This window comes from Linepithema humile, chromosome 2 (assembly GCF_040581485.1).
Source record: "Linepithema humile isolate Giens D197 chromosome 2, Lhum_UNIL_v1.0, whole genome shotgun sequence".
NCBI lineage: Eukaryota > Metazoa > Arthropoda > Insecta > Hymenoptera > Formicidae > Linepithema > Linepithema humile.
Window position 1 is genome coordinate 7,404,080 of NC_090129.1, and position 18,313 is coordinate 7,422,392.

At 40.4% G+C, this 18,313-nt stretch overlaps 2 protein-coding genes across 14 annotated transcripts in view; both read right to left on the minus strand.

The window, feature by feature from the left end:
• Window positions 1–3,830, minus strand: part of LOC105678706 (uncharacterized) — a 51,399-nt gene extending 47,569 nt beyond the window's left edge. For both annotated transcript variants that reach the window (XM_067349561.1, XM_012378237.2), the window contains exon 1: window positions 2,232–3,830. The gene's annotated coding sequence lies outside the window, so the exon portion shown is untranslated. The remainder of the gene's footprint in view (window positions 1–2,231) is intronic.
• Window positions 3,831–6,323: 2,493 nt separating this feature from the next.
• LOC105678707 (rap guanine nucleotide exchange factor 2-like) overlaps window positions 6,324–18,313 on the minus strand; it is a 111,040-nt gene continuing 99,050 nt past the window's right edge. For 6 of the 12 annotated variants that reach the window (XM_067349522.1, XM_067349528.1, XM_067349521.1 and 3 more), the window contains 12 exons: window positions 17,974–18,277; window positions 17,661–17,892; window positions 17,273–17,577; window positions 16,982–17,166; window positions 16,680–16,891; window positions 16,342–16,573; window positions 15,844–16,143; window positions 15,426–15,743; window positions 14,359–14,475; window positions 13,042–13,206; window positions 11,733–12,005; window positions 6,324–10,505 (listed from right to left, as the gene is read on the minus strand). In XM_067349522.1, coding sequence (XP_067205623.1) covers window positions 10,474–10,505; window positions 11,733–12,005; window positions 13,042–13,206; window positions 14,359–14,475; window positions 15,426–15,743; window positions 15,844–16,143; window positions 16,342–16,573; window positions 16,680–16,891; window positions 16,982–17,166; window positions 17,273–17,577; window positions 17,661–17,892; window positions 17,974–18,277 — 2,675 coding nt within the window. In that variant the 3' untranslated portion in view covers window positions 6,324–10,473. The remainder of the gene's footprint in view (window positions 10,506–11,732; window positions 12,006–13,041; window positions 13,207–14,358; window positions 14,476–15,425; window positions 15,744–15,843; window positions 16,144–16,341; window positions 16,574–16,679; window positions 16,892–16,981; window positions 17,167–17,272; window positions 17,578–17,660; window positions 17,893–17,973; window positions 18,278–18,313) is intronic. The other 6 variants (XM_067349523.1, XM_067349526.1, XM_067349527.1 and 3 more) reach the window with 6 other exon arrangements.

The following is an 18,313-nucleotide window of genomic DNA, read 5'->3' on the forward strand; positions in this document are numbered from 1 at the left end:
TGGCTAACGAGCTAAATTTATTATTCCTATTGATAGACTGAACTCAACCTCCGCAAGTTAAAGATGAATATCATTTACGAATAAATAAATATTCTGTAATTATCAGATAAGGTCTTTCTTATATTTCCACAATAGTATGACGTATGATTCTATTGTACAATTACAAAGAAGTAAACGGAAAAGAGCTATAAGAACCGAGCGCCGATGTCGGGGCGCAAAATAACGACGTTTACACATGATCACAATTACCAATTACATCCCCTAAAGCTAAAGAAGGTCCCAAAATTGGTCTGAAACCTTTTTTAGTCTTATATTCCAGTTTTATATTTTATTTATGTATGCGTGTCATGATAAGAGTACATGCATTAAGCATAAGCATGTGCAAGACACGAAACAGAGAAGAGCTGTTTTTGTTCCATCTTGTTACGTTAATTTTTCACCGAGTTACGTTTTAAAAATTCATTCAACGTGTGTGCGTAGCGCGGTACCGCATTGCCTATTACATAACTATTACGGTACTACGATCAGCTGACCGCCAAAAGTAGGACAGTGTGTCACCATAGATTATTGACCTATATCGATAACGTCGTCTGCCGTTTAAATTCGGGAACACTCGCAGACGACAACAATCTATATTATCAGGAAAAGCATTCTTGTATCAGAAAGTCGCAAGCCTGTGAGAGCGATAAGGAATAGCGAGAAACAAACAAACTTCATTTAAGAGCCAAGACCACTTCCGAGTTATTAATCTCAGATGAGTTATTTGCAAAATATTATACTTAATTATAAGAATAGAATTAATCCTTGCAATTGCACAAAAATGCGAAACAATTGCTACCGAATTTAAAAGTTAGAATGACATGTATTTGTTTGTCGCGAATAATTTAGCATGAGACACAACACAGTCTCGCAGCCGCAATGAATGTTTTCCAGGCATCGTATATATGTGTCCTGCGGCTGCAACATGCGTCTCTCTTTGACCAATGTATACATATTAACATACAAAGGGCTAAAAGTTTAATTGCATTGACCTAGCGCTCCAACATACACGGCAGTTTTTCAGAAATTTTTTTTACGAAAGCTTTAATGTAAAATACTTAATTTTCTCGTTTTAACTATCCCATTGTGTGCATTGTTCGACTTAGTATAAAAAATACAATACATTTTACGACATACGTTATAAAACTAAAAAAAATCAAGTAGGTTTGCCATTGAGGATTTCAAGAAAGCTTTTTGAACAACTTTTTCGTTGATTCTTTTATGTGCAGCTTCTTTCATATTCCAAATTTTTATGCTTAAAAGTGTCAATTAATGCTCGATTAAGTAAACACAATGTGTGCGAAATTATTCAGGATTTAACGCCGCAGAGGCAAACCGTGGCGAGAAGTTTCGAACGCGTAACACAAATCTCGGTAGATCAATAAAGCTGATATATTGAAATTTGCTTGTCGCTTGGTTGATCACCGGAGAGAAAGTGGCTGCGATGATGGAACATGGTTTTCGTCGCGCGAAAATAGCACATCGGTCGATTCACGTAGACGGGCGCGTAGGATATTTATGGTAGCCGCCATCCGCGAAGATTATCCGACCGACTGATGCGGAAATAACGACCGAATACGAAAGTTCGCGTTTTACGAACGGACCATTACGTCTCAGCTCGCCATACTCGCCTCGGTCGTAACGAGCGAGTGCGTTTACCCGCCTGGCTGCGCGTGCGATTCCGCAAGCTGGACCTCGCATCTGCGAGTGGCACACAATACCCTCCGCTCGTTTTCACTGTGCGAACGCATCACGCGCGGCTAAACGAGGCTTCGCACTTAATTAGCAAGTGGTTTCGCGAATTCTCAAGATGAACTTGCGCGATACGCGTTTATTTCGCAATTAGTGTTATATTTAGTACCCCATTTGTAATACACAATCTAATACAAATCTTAAGAAAATCTAAAGAAAATTAGCCGAAGGAGAAAAAATATCTCATTAGGCGAAAGAATTACTAATTTTATAATTGTAAGACTTAATTTTTGTTTAAAAATTTAAACCGCTCATAATTTCACGTAGAGAGTAAGAAATAAAATAGTGTAAATCAAATCAAAACCATAGATATATATATATATATGTTCAACTGTTTGCCTTCGAAATAATAAAATGGGAAAACAGTTGAATCGACGAGGAAAATGTACGAGTATCCGTAATATGTCGGATTCGCAAACATGTGAAATCTGTTTACTGACCTGACTGCACGGCGGTTTTCTCACTGAAGACGTCGAATCGCAAGGCAATAAATCTTCCTTGACGAGTGATCCTCCTTTCGCTCGCGTTTAACGGCGACGTATCTGCCGGCTGTTTTGTTTCTTTCGAGGAAGAGATCTCTCCTTCAGGGACGCGATTGCTCCTTTCCGTTTACCAACAGAATGCCGAGAGAACGGATGCACGTATCACTCTTGCGTGTCGCTTCGGTATTTCCTTCCGCTCGATATTTCATCCGCCTTTATGTCGCCGTCCTTTTGACTCATCGATCGTCGAGCGTGACGGAGGGAGAGTATCCTGTGAGATACACCGCACAAAGATCGGAAAGAGAAGCAGAAACTAAAGACGACGGAGTCGCGCACAAACGTCGCTCCGCGACGAACCTAATCGGCAGGATACCGTTTTAACGAACCTCCGAGCGCTTAATAAGAGCGCGAGCACGTAATCAACAATAGCTTGTCAGTCGTTGCGCGCGACGTTATCGTTGTTCAATAGATAATAAAAGTGCTCTTCGAAAGAGGAGCTTATGTGCTCTATTTCACCGTTACCGCGATACACGTATATTGCGTTACGCGCTAATCTTTTAATTACTTTAGCACAAGCGCTTCCAACTGACGAAGAATTGCAAATAATTCTCTATCTTTATATGATTAATCACTAAAATATCGGAATGAGCAAGAAACGCGAGCAACTGAATGCCGATCTTACGTAAGAATTCTCAAAGAAATCCAAAATAGGAGAAGTCTCTCTTCGACAACTTGTTTATCTCCTTCACATTTGCACATAAAATTCACGTTTTTTACTGACGCAATCTATTATCGCGTATCGCTCGGCTCGTGTGCACTCGTCCGAAAAAAGTATCGCACCACACACATTCGTACCGATCCTTTTTCCAAAAAATCAATGCACTTATTATTTCGATCGCTTCTTCCGTTGTGTACTTACTCTATTAGGTTAGGTTAGGTTAGGTTAAGGATCCAAACACACTTCGCGATCGACGGAACACTCAGACTGGATTCGCAAGCACTCGATAAATCATCAATAGGGACGACAGCGCGGCGGCAGGCGTCGTTATCGTACTCGATGCGGAACGTTATCGTCACCACGATGAAAATAGCGCGACGCGACGCACCGTATCCGAGTGTGCCCGAAGCCTTGTTGTCGCGGTAAATGGCGCGGAAATTCAGGTTGCCGCGCGTACGTGCATCGACCTGAAGCCCGGCGTAATACGAACAGGGATTTACCTTCCTCGTCCCTGACCCGCTCAACCAACGACCTCGGCGATGAATCACGCTGGAAGCTGAGGGGCCGACAATCGACGAAAGTTCACACGCGGGGGAGCGCCGTGATCCTCTCTCCCGCTTCGCGACGCACAAGGAGATTATTGTTTTCTTGAAACGATTACGAAGGTGCGTGTTAATGCACCGACGGGTCTCGAAGATAAAATTTCACTATAGAAAATGTACGTCTCGTTATTCTCTTCAAAGGCTTTTCGATGACTGTGAAAATCTTCAGCGACAGGATATCGACAGAATGGACGCTAAATTCATTTCACGTCTGATCACGTTGAAAAAGATACCGGATACTGGTATCGACACTGCGGCTATTTTCACTCTGTCGATTCATTCACTGAGATTAAAGCGAGCGGAGAGTCCACGCTCTATTTGCGCCAGGATACTTTTGAAATCTTCACCGAGGTCCAATTACGATACGTCATATCGCTCATAAAAGCTTTAATAATAAAATTAATAAAAGCTTTAATAACCTTCGATAAAATTTGTGCTATTTACATGAAGAGGAATCGATCGACTAATCGAAGAATAAATCGATCGACTAATCGAGCGTTTATGCAAACGAAGGAAGTTCGCGGGAAGAATTGGAAATTACCTCTTCCGCTTCCCTTCGGCAACCACGAGATTCTCGCTTTGTTCAAATGCTCGTTATTCAAATGCTACACGCGGTAATTAAAATAGATTTAAAAGCTGAATCGTTTGAGAAAGTTCTCTCCAGACAATCTCGGAAATCGTCAGTAATAGAAGATTGTTACAAATATAGCTATTAAAAAACAAATTGTTTTTTCCTGTAAATGATTTTTTCCAAATCGTTTTCGAAATACTCCTAGAATCTGCCTCGCGACTTTTTTCTAAACGTTCTTGAAACTCTTCGATAACAGATCGTCTCGAACAACGAAGAAAATCATGCCTGGATAATGTCGGAGATCTTCAATGATAGAAGATTGCCGAGGACGTTGCAATGAATACCATACGCCAGACTGGTCGGGTAAGAACGAACTACTTCGTCCTGTCGAATCATTCACGGAGATTAAGGCGAGATTATATTCTACCGCGGGATCTCCGATGAGATTCGATTATAGTACACTCCACGTCACTCAGAAACATTTAATAATCCTCCGTACAAAGCGCACTTCCACGCGAAAAACGATAAGCAAAAGCATATGCCTAATGCATGTACTTGCACCTTTCGTAAGATATCGCTAATCTCAAATAGGATCGCGTCCAAGACATTCGTTGAATCAGTACTTTTTGCACGAGTCTCTGATAGCCGAATGCACAGGCGCAATAAAACTAAACGGATCCGCCGCGAATATTTCAAATGACAACTGATCGCAAAACGCGCGCGCAAATTCTGTATAATTTACATCGATCAATGTACTATTATCAATAATGCACTCGAATTAATCGCGCACATTTGGACCACTCACATCATGCAGCATCCAGTTATCCCACAGATAATATCCATCAGCGGCGAATCCTTTCACGAAGTGGAATTATCAGTCGCGATAATAATAATTAACGATCTAATCATCGATCGTTGATCCTTCGCGCGTGATGTTCGGCAACGCGCATGTTCGCGAATGCCGAGAGATAATCGCGAATTCACGGAAACATCCCCGGCTGAGCGTCGATCGCGGCTCCGGCAAACCGCGGAAACCGGAAACCGGAAGTGATTAGCGTCGCAATTCCGGAGCCGATCGCGAGGTGCGATCGGGATACCGCCAAGGAAGCAGCAGATTCTCGACGCGCGCAGAGAACGATAAACCGAGCGCACACACGGCGCAGGTAAGAGCGGTTTTCGAACAACTACGTGCCGGTCGGAAGGCGGCGTTTCTTTCTCCCCTGCATCGTGCATCGGCTCGCCGCAGAGAGAGGGAAATGGCGAAACGATGGTAGGAGGTAGAGTGCTGCTGCGAAATTTATGGAGGAAGGGATATGAGCGAGGATCTATGATATCCCCATGGATCGCTAGATCGGCGGTCCTTATCGCCTCGATGTATCCGCTCGAGAAAAGCGCTCGAGAAAAGCTATCCGCTCGGTAAAGGCACCCTCGGCCGCCTTCATCTATCTTTCCTCGACGTACGTTACCGTGAAACATTGACGTTTTATTTTTATTGTAAATTTTTGTCATCTTACTTACGCTTTGAGAATTTCACAATAATTGTTGTTTCCGTTTCGCTAGACAGTTCATTTGTTTACTGGATATGAAATACAAAATGTATCATAAGAGAACGAAAGTTACGAGATATTGTGGTAACACTTATCCTGAAATTATATCAATTATGAATAATATGATATAAAATTTTAGATTAAATATAATTAAAAGTTTTTAATGAGATGTAAATCAAGACATAATCGTTAAATCTTTTTGAATTCAATTTAGATTTATTAAACTGATAATAAAACTGCAAATAATCCTCGAGCACAATTTCTAGTCAAAATTTTTAGTCTTGAATAAAATAAACGTCTCAGAATTAGGCCGAAATACGTCTCGCAGGGGAAACGTTACAGACAGTGTGCACCAAAGTCGCAATTTTACGCGTAACTGAATCGACTAACCCTTGACTGTCAGTTGGTTCCTGTCTAAAGCAACAGGTGCTCGTCAACCGCTACCATGTGGTAGCCGCACGAATGTAAGGTGGTATGCACTCCTTGCCATTCAAGTCACGACATTTTTCTGACCGTAAAAAGAACCGCATTTTTTGATACTTAAAATTTCCCTCCGAATGGAAAAATATTTCGTGCGCATCTTGTGTCGAGAGACGGTAAATAAATTCGTCATTGATTCTTTACCAATCCTTTAATTGTTCATATATTGTTTGCAGGGAGGGATTTACAGGTGTACATTAATGGGACTATAACACCTATGCGAGTGATCCTTCGCGAGTACAGCTGAGCCGCGTAATTCTACAAATGGTAATCTTAAATATGCATCCAATGTAATACTTTACCACTTATATAAATAATCGGTAGACTCTTCGCATCTACGCGCACGGTAGACAGATATACAAAACATCGTATCGTACAAAATAGTAGCAGTAATATCACCTATCAACTTCGTTCCAACAGATGATCCGCTACGCACGGTATTAATTATAATTAACGTTCATCAAAGCACTCGCGCTTTCTTCAAATGCACGAGTATATATATTCTAAGAACAAACATATTCGCACGGCTAGAGTGATATAATAAACTTTATGGTCCTTTGTGTTCTGAAAAGCGCCTGGCTCTTCGATTTTCAACGAATGTATTGAAAATGAATTGAAAAATTCGATGCACTTATCGTTATCAATAAAATACCGTACATAGCGGTTTATTAATCAAAACAAATCTCGAAACTTAAAGATACTTGGTTCTATGTATGTACAAAATCGTAATACAGGGTGTGAAGCGACACGATCGCATCTTTCGAAAGATATTAGAAATAAAAAAAAATCAGCGTAGGGAGAAATATTTTAGTTTTACGTTAATTTTAAAATTTCAGAAAAGCATAAAAAGACACTCAAGAAATATCCGAGAGATCTTGAAGAAGACACTAACGTGTCTTTTTAGAGACGTACTAATCTTTTCTTTACGGCATCTTTTAGATGCATATGTGTGCCGGTATGTACGCCTTTCTGTGCCGGCGCGGAAATAGCTCATTTTTCTTAAACATAGACATTTTTGTTCGCAATGCTTTTCTGTTTCTCATACTTTTCAAAACGTGCGACAGAGTCATTTCACGCGAGGAAACCTGTATACATGTATTTACCTTGAAGAATTTTGTCAAAGTATTAGTTAGTTTTTGTACTGTTGTAAATCGTTAATACGCAAATGGGAGAGATGGATCTCGTTGTGTAATGGGATCAATGAACGAACGAAAACTGAAAAGGCGGGAGACATTGTACTATGATCCAAGTTTTATTAAACAAATTAAATACAAAAGATTTTCTGTTGCCTGCTGTCTGCGTTATAGTCGAATATCTCGGGATTATAAATAATTAAAACAACAGAACAAGGTATGATATAAATAAAAAAAGAAAGAGACGAAGGAGATACGACTCGTCTTAATCTCCGTTTTCAGAAAACATTCTCGCGTGCTGCATTGTACTGTTTTTTTTTTCTTTTTTACAAATCGAATTTTTCTAAAAAAAAAGAACAAGAGTTAACCAATGCGTCCAGGCTCTGTTAGTTTGAGACTAATGTACATCGTTACCTAAGTTATTATAACTTTACCGGAATACGTAAAATTTGATTTTCCACCGAGAATCCCAGAACAATTATTTCACATACGTAAAAATTTCCAAATCGTACATTTTATTGCACAGATGTGGCATAAAAATTTATCGTAATAGCGGTTTCTTGCATTTAAAAGTTCTTGAAGTATGCCAATATACCAGTTGAAATAAATAATAAAATAACAAAACTAACACATATTCAGAATTCTCGATAAAAACTCGCTCAAAAGTTATAAATGCACATGGAATGACGTAGAGCCTGACACGCTTAAAAGATATATGACAAAAGAAAAAAACATGTCAAGATAAAAATAACTTGTCAGAACCGAGAGAAAGAAAAGAAAATAGTTTGGTTTTGATGCTGCATTACGAAGAATCTTAATTATCAGTAGATACGCTTAAAAATTTCTTCGAGAACGTTAGATATTAATATTTAAAAGTTGTTAGGATATGTACAAAGAGAGATATAATATATGAATATGAAGTAAATATATTGATTTCCCGTCCCAAAGGACCGAGCTGGATCACTTTCCCGCCCGATCCTTCGGGACCACTGGACACTACGTCGAAGAGTAACACAGTCTTCATGGATTTCGAGATTGGTCTTTTAATAAAAAGAAGACGATTAACAAAAGAAAATGTAATACCTAAACGGCAGTCTATTAATTGAGAGCTCTTACTTCCTCCTTTTTTTCTTTTTAATAAGAGATGGAAGGCATATCGAGGGATGAAAGCACACGGCAAGACGAAGTTTGGAATGTAATTAATAATAGAGATCCGAGTATCCAGAAAAGTACTGTGTTGACCCTCGATACTCTCTCTTTCTCTCTCTCTCTCTCTCTCTCTCTCTTTTCCCATTGTTTTCTCATACATAACATTCATACACTTTCACACTCTCCTTTATTTTCTTTCGCGCGCGCTCTTTCGTTTTCCGCATACTTGGCAATCGCAAAAACGGTGCCCGGGTAATTAGGCCCTCTTTGCTAACGCATCGATACATATCGTGCACGCGAATTACAGTTTTCTTTATAATACTTGTAAAAGGACTCAAGTCACATTTAAATGGACAAGAGCATATATCTGCGCGTGTATGTACGTGTGCGCGCGTATACGCACACACACACACACACACATTTACGTCTGTGTATATAATATACATGGGTAAACTTACGATAATAAAGCCGACCGCTTTTCCCTCGTACAGACAGACATGTAAAGTAGCGAGAAACGTTATGCTTTTTTCCTTCCTTTTGTCCTTGCCTTCGAATTCTACGAGATACGATCTGAAAACATTTCTTTTGAACATTGTGGACTACGCAAGTAAACTAAAATTAAAATTACCGATATCGATAAAATAATCGTGAAGCCTGATAAGATTGAAGATAAGAGATAAAGATTGAAAGATGCGAAATAATAACTTACTTGCGAGTTAAAATTAAAATTTATATGTTCTTCGTAAAAGAAAAAAAAAAAAAACAGATGGAGCGAAATGTAGTTTCGTGACGCGCGCTTAAAAAAAGATTCCGCTGCTGTAAAAAACAGTTGTCTCGATGGTAACCAATTTTTCGAGAAATTTTCCTCCTTTTGTACTTAATCACGTCAACATTAAAAACACTATTAACTTCCCTCGTAAAATTAAAATTGTCTCTATACTAGAAATTGACAATAAAAATCTTCTAAAAGCAAGGCATTTAAAATGGAACAAACTGTTTCGAATAAAGACGAAGACGAATGAAATCTAGAACAATTGCAAATGTCTCCATTTTCTCAATGATAAAGAAGTGAATCGTTTTAGTTCCTTAAACTTGTAAACGTCGAAACGTCATTAATTTAGACATGACAGTCAACTGTACGATCCTAAACATTTCACATGGAATCTTTGTCTCATCTTTCGTAGTTTCTGCTTCCTCTCCTCGCTAAATATTATTAACACTATGCTATTTACACCAACTTATATGCTATTACAGGACACTAAGGATTAACCTACCAAGTATATATTACAGGACACGCCATCATTCGTACTTTCTCTGGCGACACGCAGTATATATATATAACATCTTTGGACTCGATTTTATTACACATTTATATAGAATATTACGATCGCTTTCTCTCTGTCGTCTAATTCGCTTCTCTCGTCATCTCGTGAGAGCCCACGAGCGCCTCTACTCGAGAAGTGTTCCTTCAGTCTAATAAAAGAAAAGTACTCTCCTATATCGCCTTCTCTTGCCTACCGGCGTTCGCCAGTTATATTTGTCGTTCTTCAGTGCCGATAGACGGTACGTTGTACAAATACTCTGACGCTTGAGATTCTCGATGGTTCCTTCACGGTTTTGTCACGGGAACCCTTGGAAGACAACCGCTCTGTTTAAATAAGAATAAACGCCTTTCCTTACAGTAAAGTGTGAGTAGGTCTCGATCGCGTGAAAAATTGGCCCGCGGCTCAAAGGACGAACGAAGTGTCGTATTAAATCGGTTATTGAATACACGATCAAAATCAGGGGATGCTACTCGTTACGAATGTAAAACGATATTCGCCATTGCGGGAAGATTCGATCGTGCATCGCCGTTCTTCCCCCGCCGTTCTCTTTTTTCGTAATGGTTCGCACGTGGCATCGCTTTGTGGAAACGATTTCTCTTTTGACCGTGTCAAAGAAATGGTATGACGAAATTAACTAAACGGAATAACCGAAACTCGGCGAAACTCATGGACCACTTAAACCGCCGACACTTGGGCGTCTTCGTCATCTGCAACATTTCAAAATGCGTTTTAGTAAGTGACACGCCGCAGTGCCACGTATGGTGATCGAAGTACGAGGGACTCTAATTCGGACAAAAATGATCTAATGCGTGCAGTCCTGTTCGATTTAATAATATTAATTTAAATAGGTAAAAACGTATGATGAGATTATCTCAGTATTACAGCGAAGAATTACACCGAAGGATGTATCGCTGCTAAAAATTAAAAGCTATAATTGCATGCTAAATGATAATGCATTTCGTATATAGTTTTTGTACTTGTTCTCTATATTTTTAAACCTTAGAGTCTCTCGCTAATGCGATGCTTATAAATAAAACCCGTGTCATTTCTTTTCTCGAGCTTTAAATCTATGTTCAAACGAGCTGGTACGAGAAAAATCAACAATCGACACAAACAATCAATGCAAAGAAAGATGAATGAGGGATAACACGTGCGACATGGATGCAAGCAGCGAATCATGCCTCACAAAAAAAGGTAAATGATGGGAACAAACCGCAATAATTTAGTATAACGTTTCAATGCAAAATTCAATGATGACAAAGCTAGTGTATTATGCAGTGATTGCTAACATAACATCGTTTTGATGCATTATTCAACAGTTATGATTATTATGAAATTATGTGGCTATGCTGAATGAGTGCGCTACATGGCGATCACATTGATTAAACACAAGCTTTTAACACGTTGTACAGGCACTTCGTTCATTTACAAGTAAATAGCATTTATTTACAAATTAATAAGAACCACACGTGATATCGGCCGATCGACAACTATGGTAATATTGTCACTATGTTCATGTGATTGTGTGTTCACAATAGTGTTGAAGAATTGGATTTTAACTACGCCATATATTATATCTTTTAGAGATCATGTCGAGAGAAAGAACTTTCAAAATTGTTGTATCCATTTAAATGGTACACACAAAAGTTAGAAATGCACAGCGTCAAAATAGCCGCTTTCGACAGCGCGCACGCGTTAAAAAAATGTTAAAAAAGAAGCGTTGCAAATCAATGGTGGAAACGTATCTGCGAAAATTACTCTTCTAACGTAGCGTAAGCTGACGTTTGCTGGCTCAAATCAATACTCTTCGCCGTGCGTAAACGTTAAAAACGGGAGCGTATGAAGACTCAGCGAATGTAAACCGAATAGATGTGTATATAAACGTGAATGTAAACTATGTGTGAACGATAGAGTGATTTGGTTAGATGTAGTACCATCTTCGTGATCGGTGCCCCGATAAGTAACCCCCTCGTGGCTGTTAGCACGACCGAGTCTGTGCAATCTCGCCATCTGTTGCGCGACTTTGTACGCCGGTGGTTGACGGCACTGCGGCGTGTTACTCATGCCGGGCCGCATCGTTGCGATCGACGACGTCATGTTGCCCGCTATGGTGCCCATCGACGTCATTATGGTCGTAGTGCCCGCTCCAGGCGGTGGCAGCGAGGCTGACATCCCTAGGCCCATGTTTACTCCTAATCCCGTAGTACCTGAAAACCCTTGACTTGCTCGATCTCTCTCTCTTTCTCTCCTTTTCGCGCCACCTCCTTCCGCCTCCTCAACATCCTTCATCTCTCGCCGACAAAGCAATTATTCGCTACCATCGCGGATGCAGTGCTTGTAAACGAGCGCTCGGGAGAACATCGCGCGCATTAACATTTCGCTCATTTATGTCCGCTACATACAATCTTAATTAAGCAGACATTAAAAATCTATAAGCATCTTACGCGAGAGATATTTGGAAAGAAATTCATAAAAAAGAATAAATTAAAATAAAAATTTATCCACAACATTTAATGATCCACGCGGTCGTATATTTTATCTCCCAAATATATTCTGTTAAAACTTTGCGCTTTTACCTTTTCTATCTGCCATAAAAGAAATCGCAGCGTTTAATAATTATTAAAGGAAAAAAAAATGTTGCGCTCGCTCACAACCGAGATCCGCGAGAAGGAAACGAGTTTAAAGGAAACCGCAAGACATTCTCCGCTACTCGCCACACAACCTGCCCCACAGGAAAGAAGCACAGATATACCGTTTCGTGTAGTTAGTACCCTGAAAAGAGTATTCAATTATCTCCGCTAATTCCAGAGGACGCGCAAATACAACGCAAATGGAGCAAATTCGATACAGCACTTAACATTTCTAGGCCGTACGCTAGAAAATGGATGATGGCATTCGTCACCAGCGTGCACATCGACAGACTCGTTCGCTTAATTAATAGTTATACGGGCGGGCAACGTCACGCACCAGAGAGACCAAAGAACATCGCTTTTGCTCAAAGAAGGCGACATCCGCGTCAAGACCATACAAAGCACAAGCTATATAAAGATACCGGAGATCGGCAAGGTGATTCTCCATCGGCCAACACGTCGTTTTTCGCATGCATGAGAGAGAGCCATACTGTTCGCATCCTCAAAAGTAACGACATTCTGTTCGGAGTTCGGGATAGACAGTAAGAGAGATCAACGCAATGATTCAATGCAGGCCAGGCAGATGAAAACAGGCAGACAGTCGCGGACTCACCTTGAGGAGTTGGGGGTTGGTGGTGATGATGATGATGATCGTAATAATGTTGGTGGTGGTGATGGTGGTGATGATGATTGTGGTTGTGATTCTGATTGGCAGGAAGCGGAGGTAATACTGCTACCGCCTGAGGGAATGGAGGTGCCCCGCCTCTTATAACAGACCCTGCACCATACAGAGGCCACATACGACATTTCTTTTTTTTCTTTGTACAAAATTTACAGACTTGTGCCGTTACTGGAAACCCGGCGAGGATGAGCCTCGAAAAAAACAAATCGACGTGATTTCGCGCGGCGCAAAGACTCTTCTCGAAAGATTCGACGCACGATCACAAGCGAGTAAAACGCATGAGATACCGCTTGCGTGATTAAGCGAGTGATAGTCGACGTGACAAGCTGTGTCAAGCGAATTTTACAGAAGCGGTAGAACTTTTAAGAAAGCCATTAAAAAGCACAATTGTTATACTACATATGCGGTGCTCGATAACGCGCGAATAATCGATACAGAAGTGGCACGTGATGTTTAATATTACTTAATTCTTCATATACTCGTAGCATTTATAGCAACTCGATTGATGTTGAGGGATAAGTGGCCATGGGACATACGTTTCTCAACGGTAAAACTTAGCCAACGATCCAAATGACGAATAATTAATACAAAATAATAAAAGAACATATCAACAGAAACACCTAATACTAATTCATCGATAAGTCAATATAAAATCATGTATATTCATTGCAAATAACTCACAAACGCAAACCGTGACTACGTGATGTTCAAGGGTGAATATACTAAACATTGAAACCGCGATAATTTCGGTCAGTTTAATTCTCAATGCTTTAACATCGCACCACAAAATCAAACATGGAAATTATTTTCTTAATGTCTATAGCATCTGGACTCACTGAAATTACAATGATCCCAATTCTTAATTGACACTCCATCAACAATACTAATACTGAACACAACGACTATGTAACACGTAGCTGTCTGGCAACATAAAAAACAGACAGATAATGCAAGAAAACAAAGCTATCGTAAAAACAATAAAACGAACAGCGGATGGATAATATGTATAAGTGACCGTAATCTTACATTCGGAAAGAAACGTAATCTAAAATATCTTTTTATCGTGAAGAGACATCTCGATTTTTCGAAGCAGCCGGTCCGACACGGCGGGCACGAAAAAACACGCGAAAGAAACTTACTACCTCTACTACTCTCTACTACGGTCTACGAATCGGGCAAGAGGAATAGCACACGAGCACACTTCATAATCCGTTCTCTCGTTTCACTCTCGTGTTGTTGATTACGTACCTTGCAGAGCGGAATGCCGTCTTTGCGGTGGCGGTGGGCTGCCGCCCGCTTCCACGCTGCTCCCGCTGTGGCTGTCCAGCTGAGTGCTATGACCACTGTCACTGCTCGTCACCGAACCTACGCACACGTCCCCAAGACACTTCTATCACTACACACGTTCCAGCCGGGAGATTAAGCCCTGATGCGATCTCGCTAAACACGCTAGCATTCATTTTCCCTTATTCGTAATCTCCTTACTCTCTAAACCGGCGCAAGAACCTAACGTTAACTATAACCGTCTCGCCGCACCTCAATTGCATGCCTCTCGCGCAAGTTCCTATCTCTTTTTCCTGCTGTTTAGAAATATATATATATATATATGTTTTATCACTAATAAAAGCGCGACTGTACGTCATTTTTAAACTGACAAACCAACGATATTTATCAAATTCTTAAAAATTAAATCGTATTTATTTAATTGAATGTTTCACTTAGATCATAAAAACTGTGTATCATTCTTTTGTTTACGATAATATTGAAAACTTGCAAAATTGTGTGTCGGAATTTTTTTATGATTTTCCACCGTGGACACCGGTATCGTTAACATACGACTTCGTATGTCCCATGGTATGACAGCTCCGAATCGAAGCCGCGCTTCATTCTGGGATTAGGAATTCGAGATACTCGTGACGTCCGATCGAAAAGTAAAGCTCACGCTACAGTAATCGGCGTACAAGATGCGTGTACGTGTATACGTGTACGTGTATGTATGGATCCAACTAAATAACATGGAACATTTATGAATTGCGTAAACGGCTGTGCAGCGTGCATAATAATGAGACTTCTTGTTGCGAGACCTGACCAGTGTATATAACGAGCAATGAAGGTGCATGATGGTGCTTCGCGAGATGCGTGTCTACTAAGTCAATATTGAGTTTAGTTAACAGTCTATCGCGATCTAAGAAGTTACAAATAAATAAAAAGCTGTTAAAAGTACCGCAAAATAACGTCGAGGTCTATTTAGACGTATCGTTGTAATGGACAGCATCTCGCTTCAACCATTTTCTAAGTGAAATAACGGTACTCACCACTTGTCAAGGTTTTCCTCAGTGGCTGGAGATTGCTCAAGCTAGTTACGCTACTACTTTCCGCGCTAAGATCGACAGGTGGCGGTAGACTGGCAGGGGTGTCACTGTGGGATCGTTCATGCATCGGCACCCTACTGCCGGATCCTACTCTTCTAGGCGCGCCTGGACTAGGCTCCAAACCGCTCGAATGCAACGCCAGCCCCGGGACAGGTAACGGCGGTGGACAGTGCTTAGGTTGGTACGGTCGTGTCTTGTGAGGATCTGATAGAGCCAGCATCTTTCTCACCGCCTGTGGCGACGCGGCACCAAATTTTGTACCTGAAGGCATAATAATCGATGAAAATTACAAGATAAGATCTCGAAGAAAATTAATTATAGCACAATTAGGGGATAATATCAATTTTAAACATTTACCGACCTTGTATACTCTTTCTGCCTTCACTGGTACTACTGGCGCTACTGGTAGTCGACAAAGTAGGCGACGGGTGCCTTCTTCCTCGACTGCCACCCAGAGGTACCGCCGCGGCAACCGCGACCGCTCCTGCATGCGGCTCGCAGTCAACGGAAAGTTGATGCAGTCGTTCCTCATCCGTGATCACTTTCATGTTCGCAAGATAAGCCTTCACTCTTCGAACCATCTGCGCTTCCTCAAACATTTTCTTCGGATTCGGAGCAGCCGTAGATTTCTTTCGTCGTTTCACCGTTGCAGTTTGGCCGCCTATAAATCGTGACGTTGTAGATAAGAAAACTATACTTAAACTTTAGAAATCAGAAAATTATTTTTTCAGCTCAACTTTATCCGAGAACTTTATTTTGATATCTATTTAAATATTCTAAATCGAAAGTTAAGTCTTTAAAAAACCTAGCCGGTTTCTAAAACTGAAAACAACAATAAGAAATAGCATAAAAAAACTACCTTGATTGCCAGTAGTCATTTGATTCAACGCAACCATCGCAGAACTCGGTGGTTGACCGCCTCTCTCCAGCATCGTTAGTAAATCATAGGGTGAAGAACACATATTTGTTAGCGTTCTCACTTCCTTCGCGATCATCCTGAGTTTCTCGAAGTTTACCAAGCTTTCTACTCTTGAATCATTACCAAGATGTATAAAAGTCAAATCTTTCTTCACAACTGGATAGAAAGGTATCTAAAATAAAATTCATTTAATTGGTTATTTTAAATTAAGCGCTAATTATAAAAATTGAACGAAATATCAATAAAAAAATATTTTATTCGTTATAAAGATGACTCACTATCGGTGGTTGCGTTTGTTCAGATGCCACCAACTGCCGGTATTTACTCATATTGCGACTGGGATCCATTAACTCCTGTAAATCACTGAATAATCTCTGATATTTGGTTGGCAGTTTTTCCCACGAAGCCCTTAATCTCGACACTGCGCCATGGCCCAAACCAGACACTATCGCGAACATGGAATTGAAGTTTTTGCACTCCTTGCATTGACCTGCTCAGAACAAAAACAACAAAGTAAATATATTGCTAAAAAAAAACCATAAAATATAAGTGGAAGAAAAAGTAGAATCAATGTACTTACGTGCTATCTTAATGAATTGCTTTATAATCTTACTGCGCCGCACGAGATTATGTTCGGAACAAACTTCCGTTACAACCCAAAACATTTCCCTGTTGACTAGCTCTTGAAACTGACTGAGCATAGGCACGCCGTACCTGCTCTTCAATTCAAACAAATCATCCACGTATTCCGTGGACTCAATTTGTCTGTAACAAAATACGTAACATTAGTAATTACAAAATAAATTATAATTAAGCATAATTGTTAAATAAATGCATTTAACTGTGAATCTTATAAATCATTGAATTATACCTGAATATACTGAAGTCTTGTAGAGTCAGTTGTATCGCCACTTCCACGGCATTCAATTGCAGAAAATGTACTTGAGACTCTCGGATAAGTTCGGGAGCTTGATCGTCGGCTACTAAAGTTTCGGAAATTCCGTTGGTTTTCAAGTAGTATCGAGAACTCAATCCGATACGTTCCGCGAGATTCTGCAATTGATCTGGCAATCTACGTTGCTTGATCATTCCACCTTCGCCGACGCTCACTTCCGCCAGAGAGAAGTTCGAACTACTTTCCGTAATACCGAATTCTTGAAGTGCGAGCATCACCACCTATAAGAAAAATTAATTTAAATCATTAAATAACACGTATATTTTTTCATTATTTAATAACAGCAATGTAAATATCCGCTTACCTCGTGCGCCGTTGTTTCTTTGTGAATAAGAAGATATTTGCAGGTTTGATCGGCTTTGTACACCTTGAGTACGTGCTCAGGATAATCGTTCGCTCTTAAATCGTCGTAACAATAAAGCGACGTAAGATCAGGATTACTCTTCGAGTGATATAGATTGGTGGTGGTTTGAGTAAGCCCTGTTCCCGGTGGTGTATGCGGTGGCGCAAGGGGATCATCCACATGTACACCGTCGCTGTAAATATATCTCGTGTCAACAAGAGATTCACAAAGAGATAACTAACATTTACTCTGCGATTGGATTCAATTCACTCACTTGATCGTGTTCTTTGGCAGTATGTTCATTTTCATGAGTGCTTTTTGTAATCGTCGCTTAGGTCCAAGAGTCATGAATCCCTTGTGCTCTTTTTTGGCATCTTTACATGGCGACACATTGTTGTCCGGGATTAACAACGGTACTCCACCGATCAAGGGGTTTAGAGGATTCACGGGAGTCAAGGGATCCACGTGCGTCGACAGCCTAGCACGTGGATCCGACGGAAGCCTGGGTAATTCGGGCTTATTTGCTCTGCCTCGTGGTCTTGGAGAATTATCTGGCATTTGAAGCATTTCCTTAAAAGCTGCAAAAACAAATAATTGATGGTGAAAATCGAGCA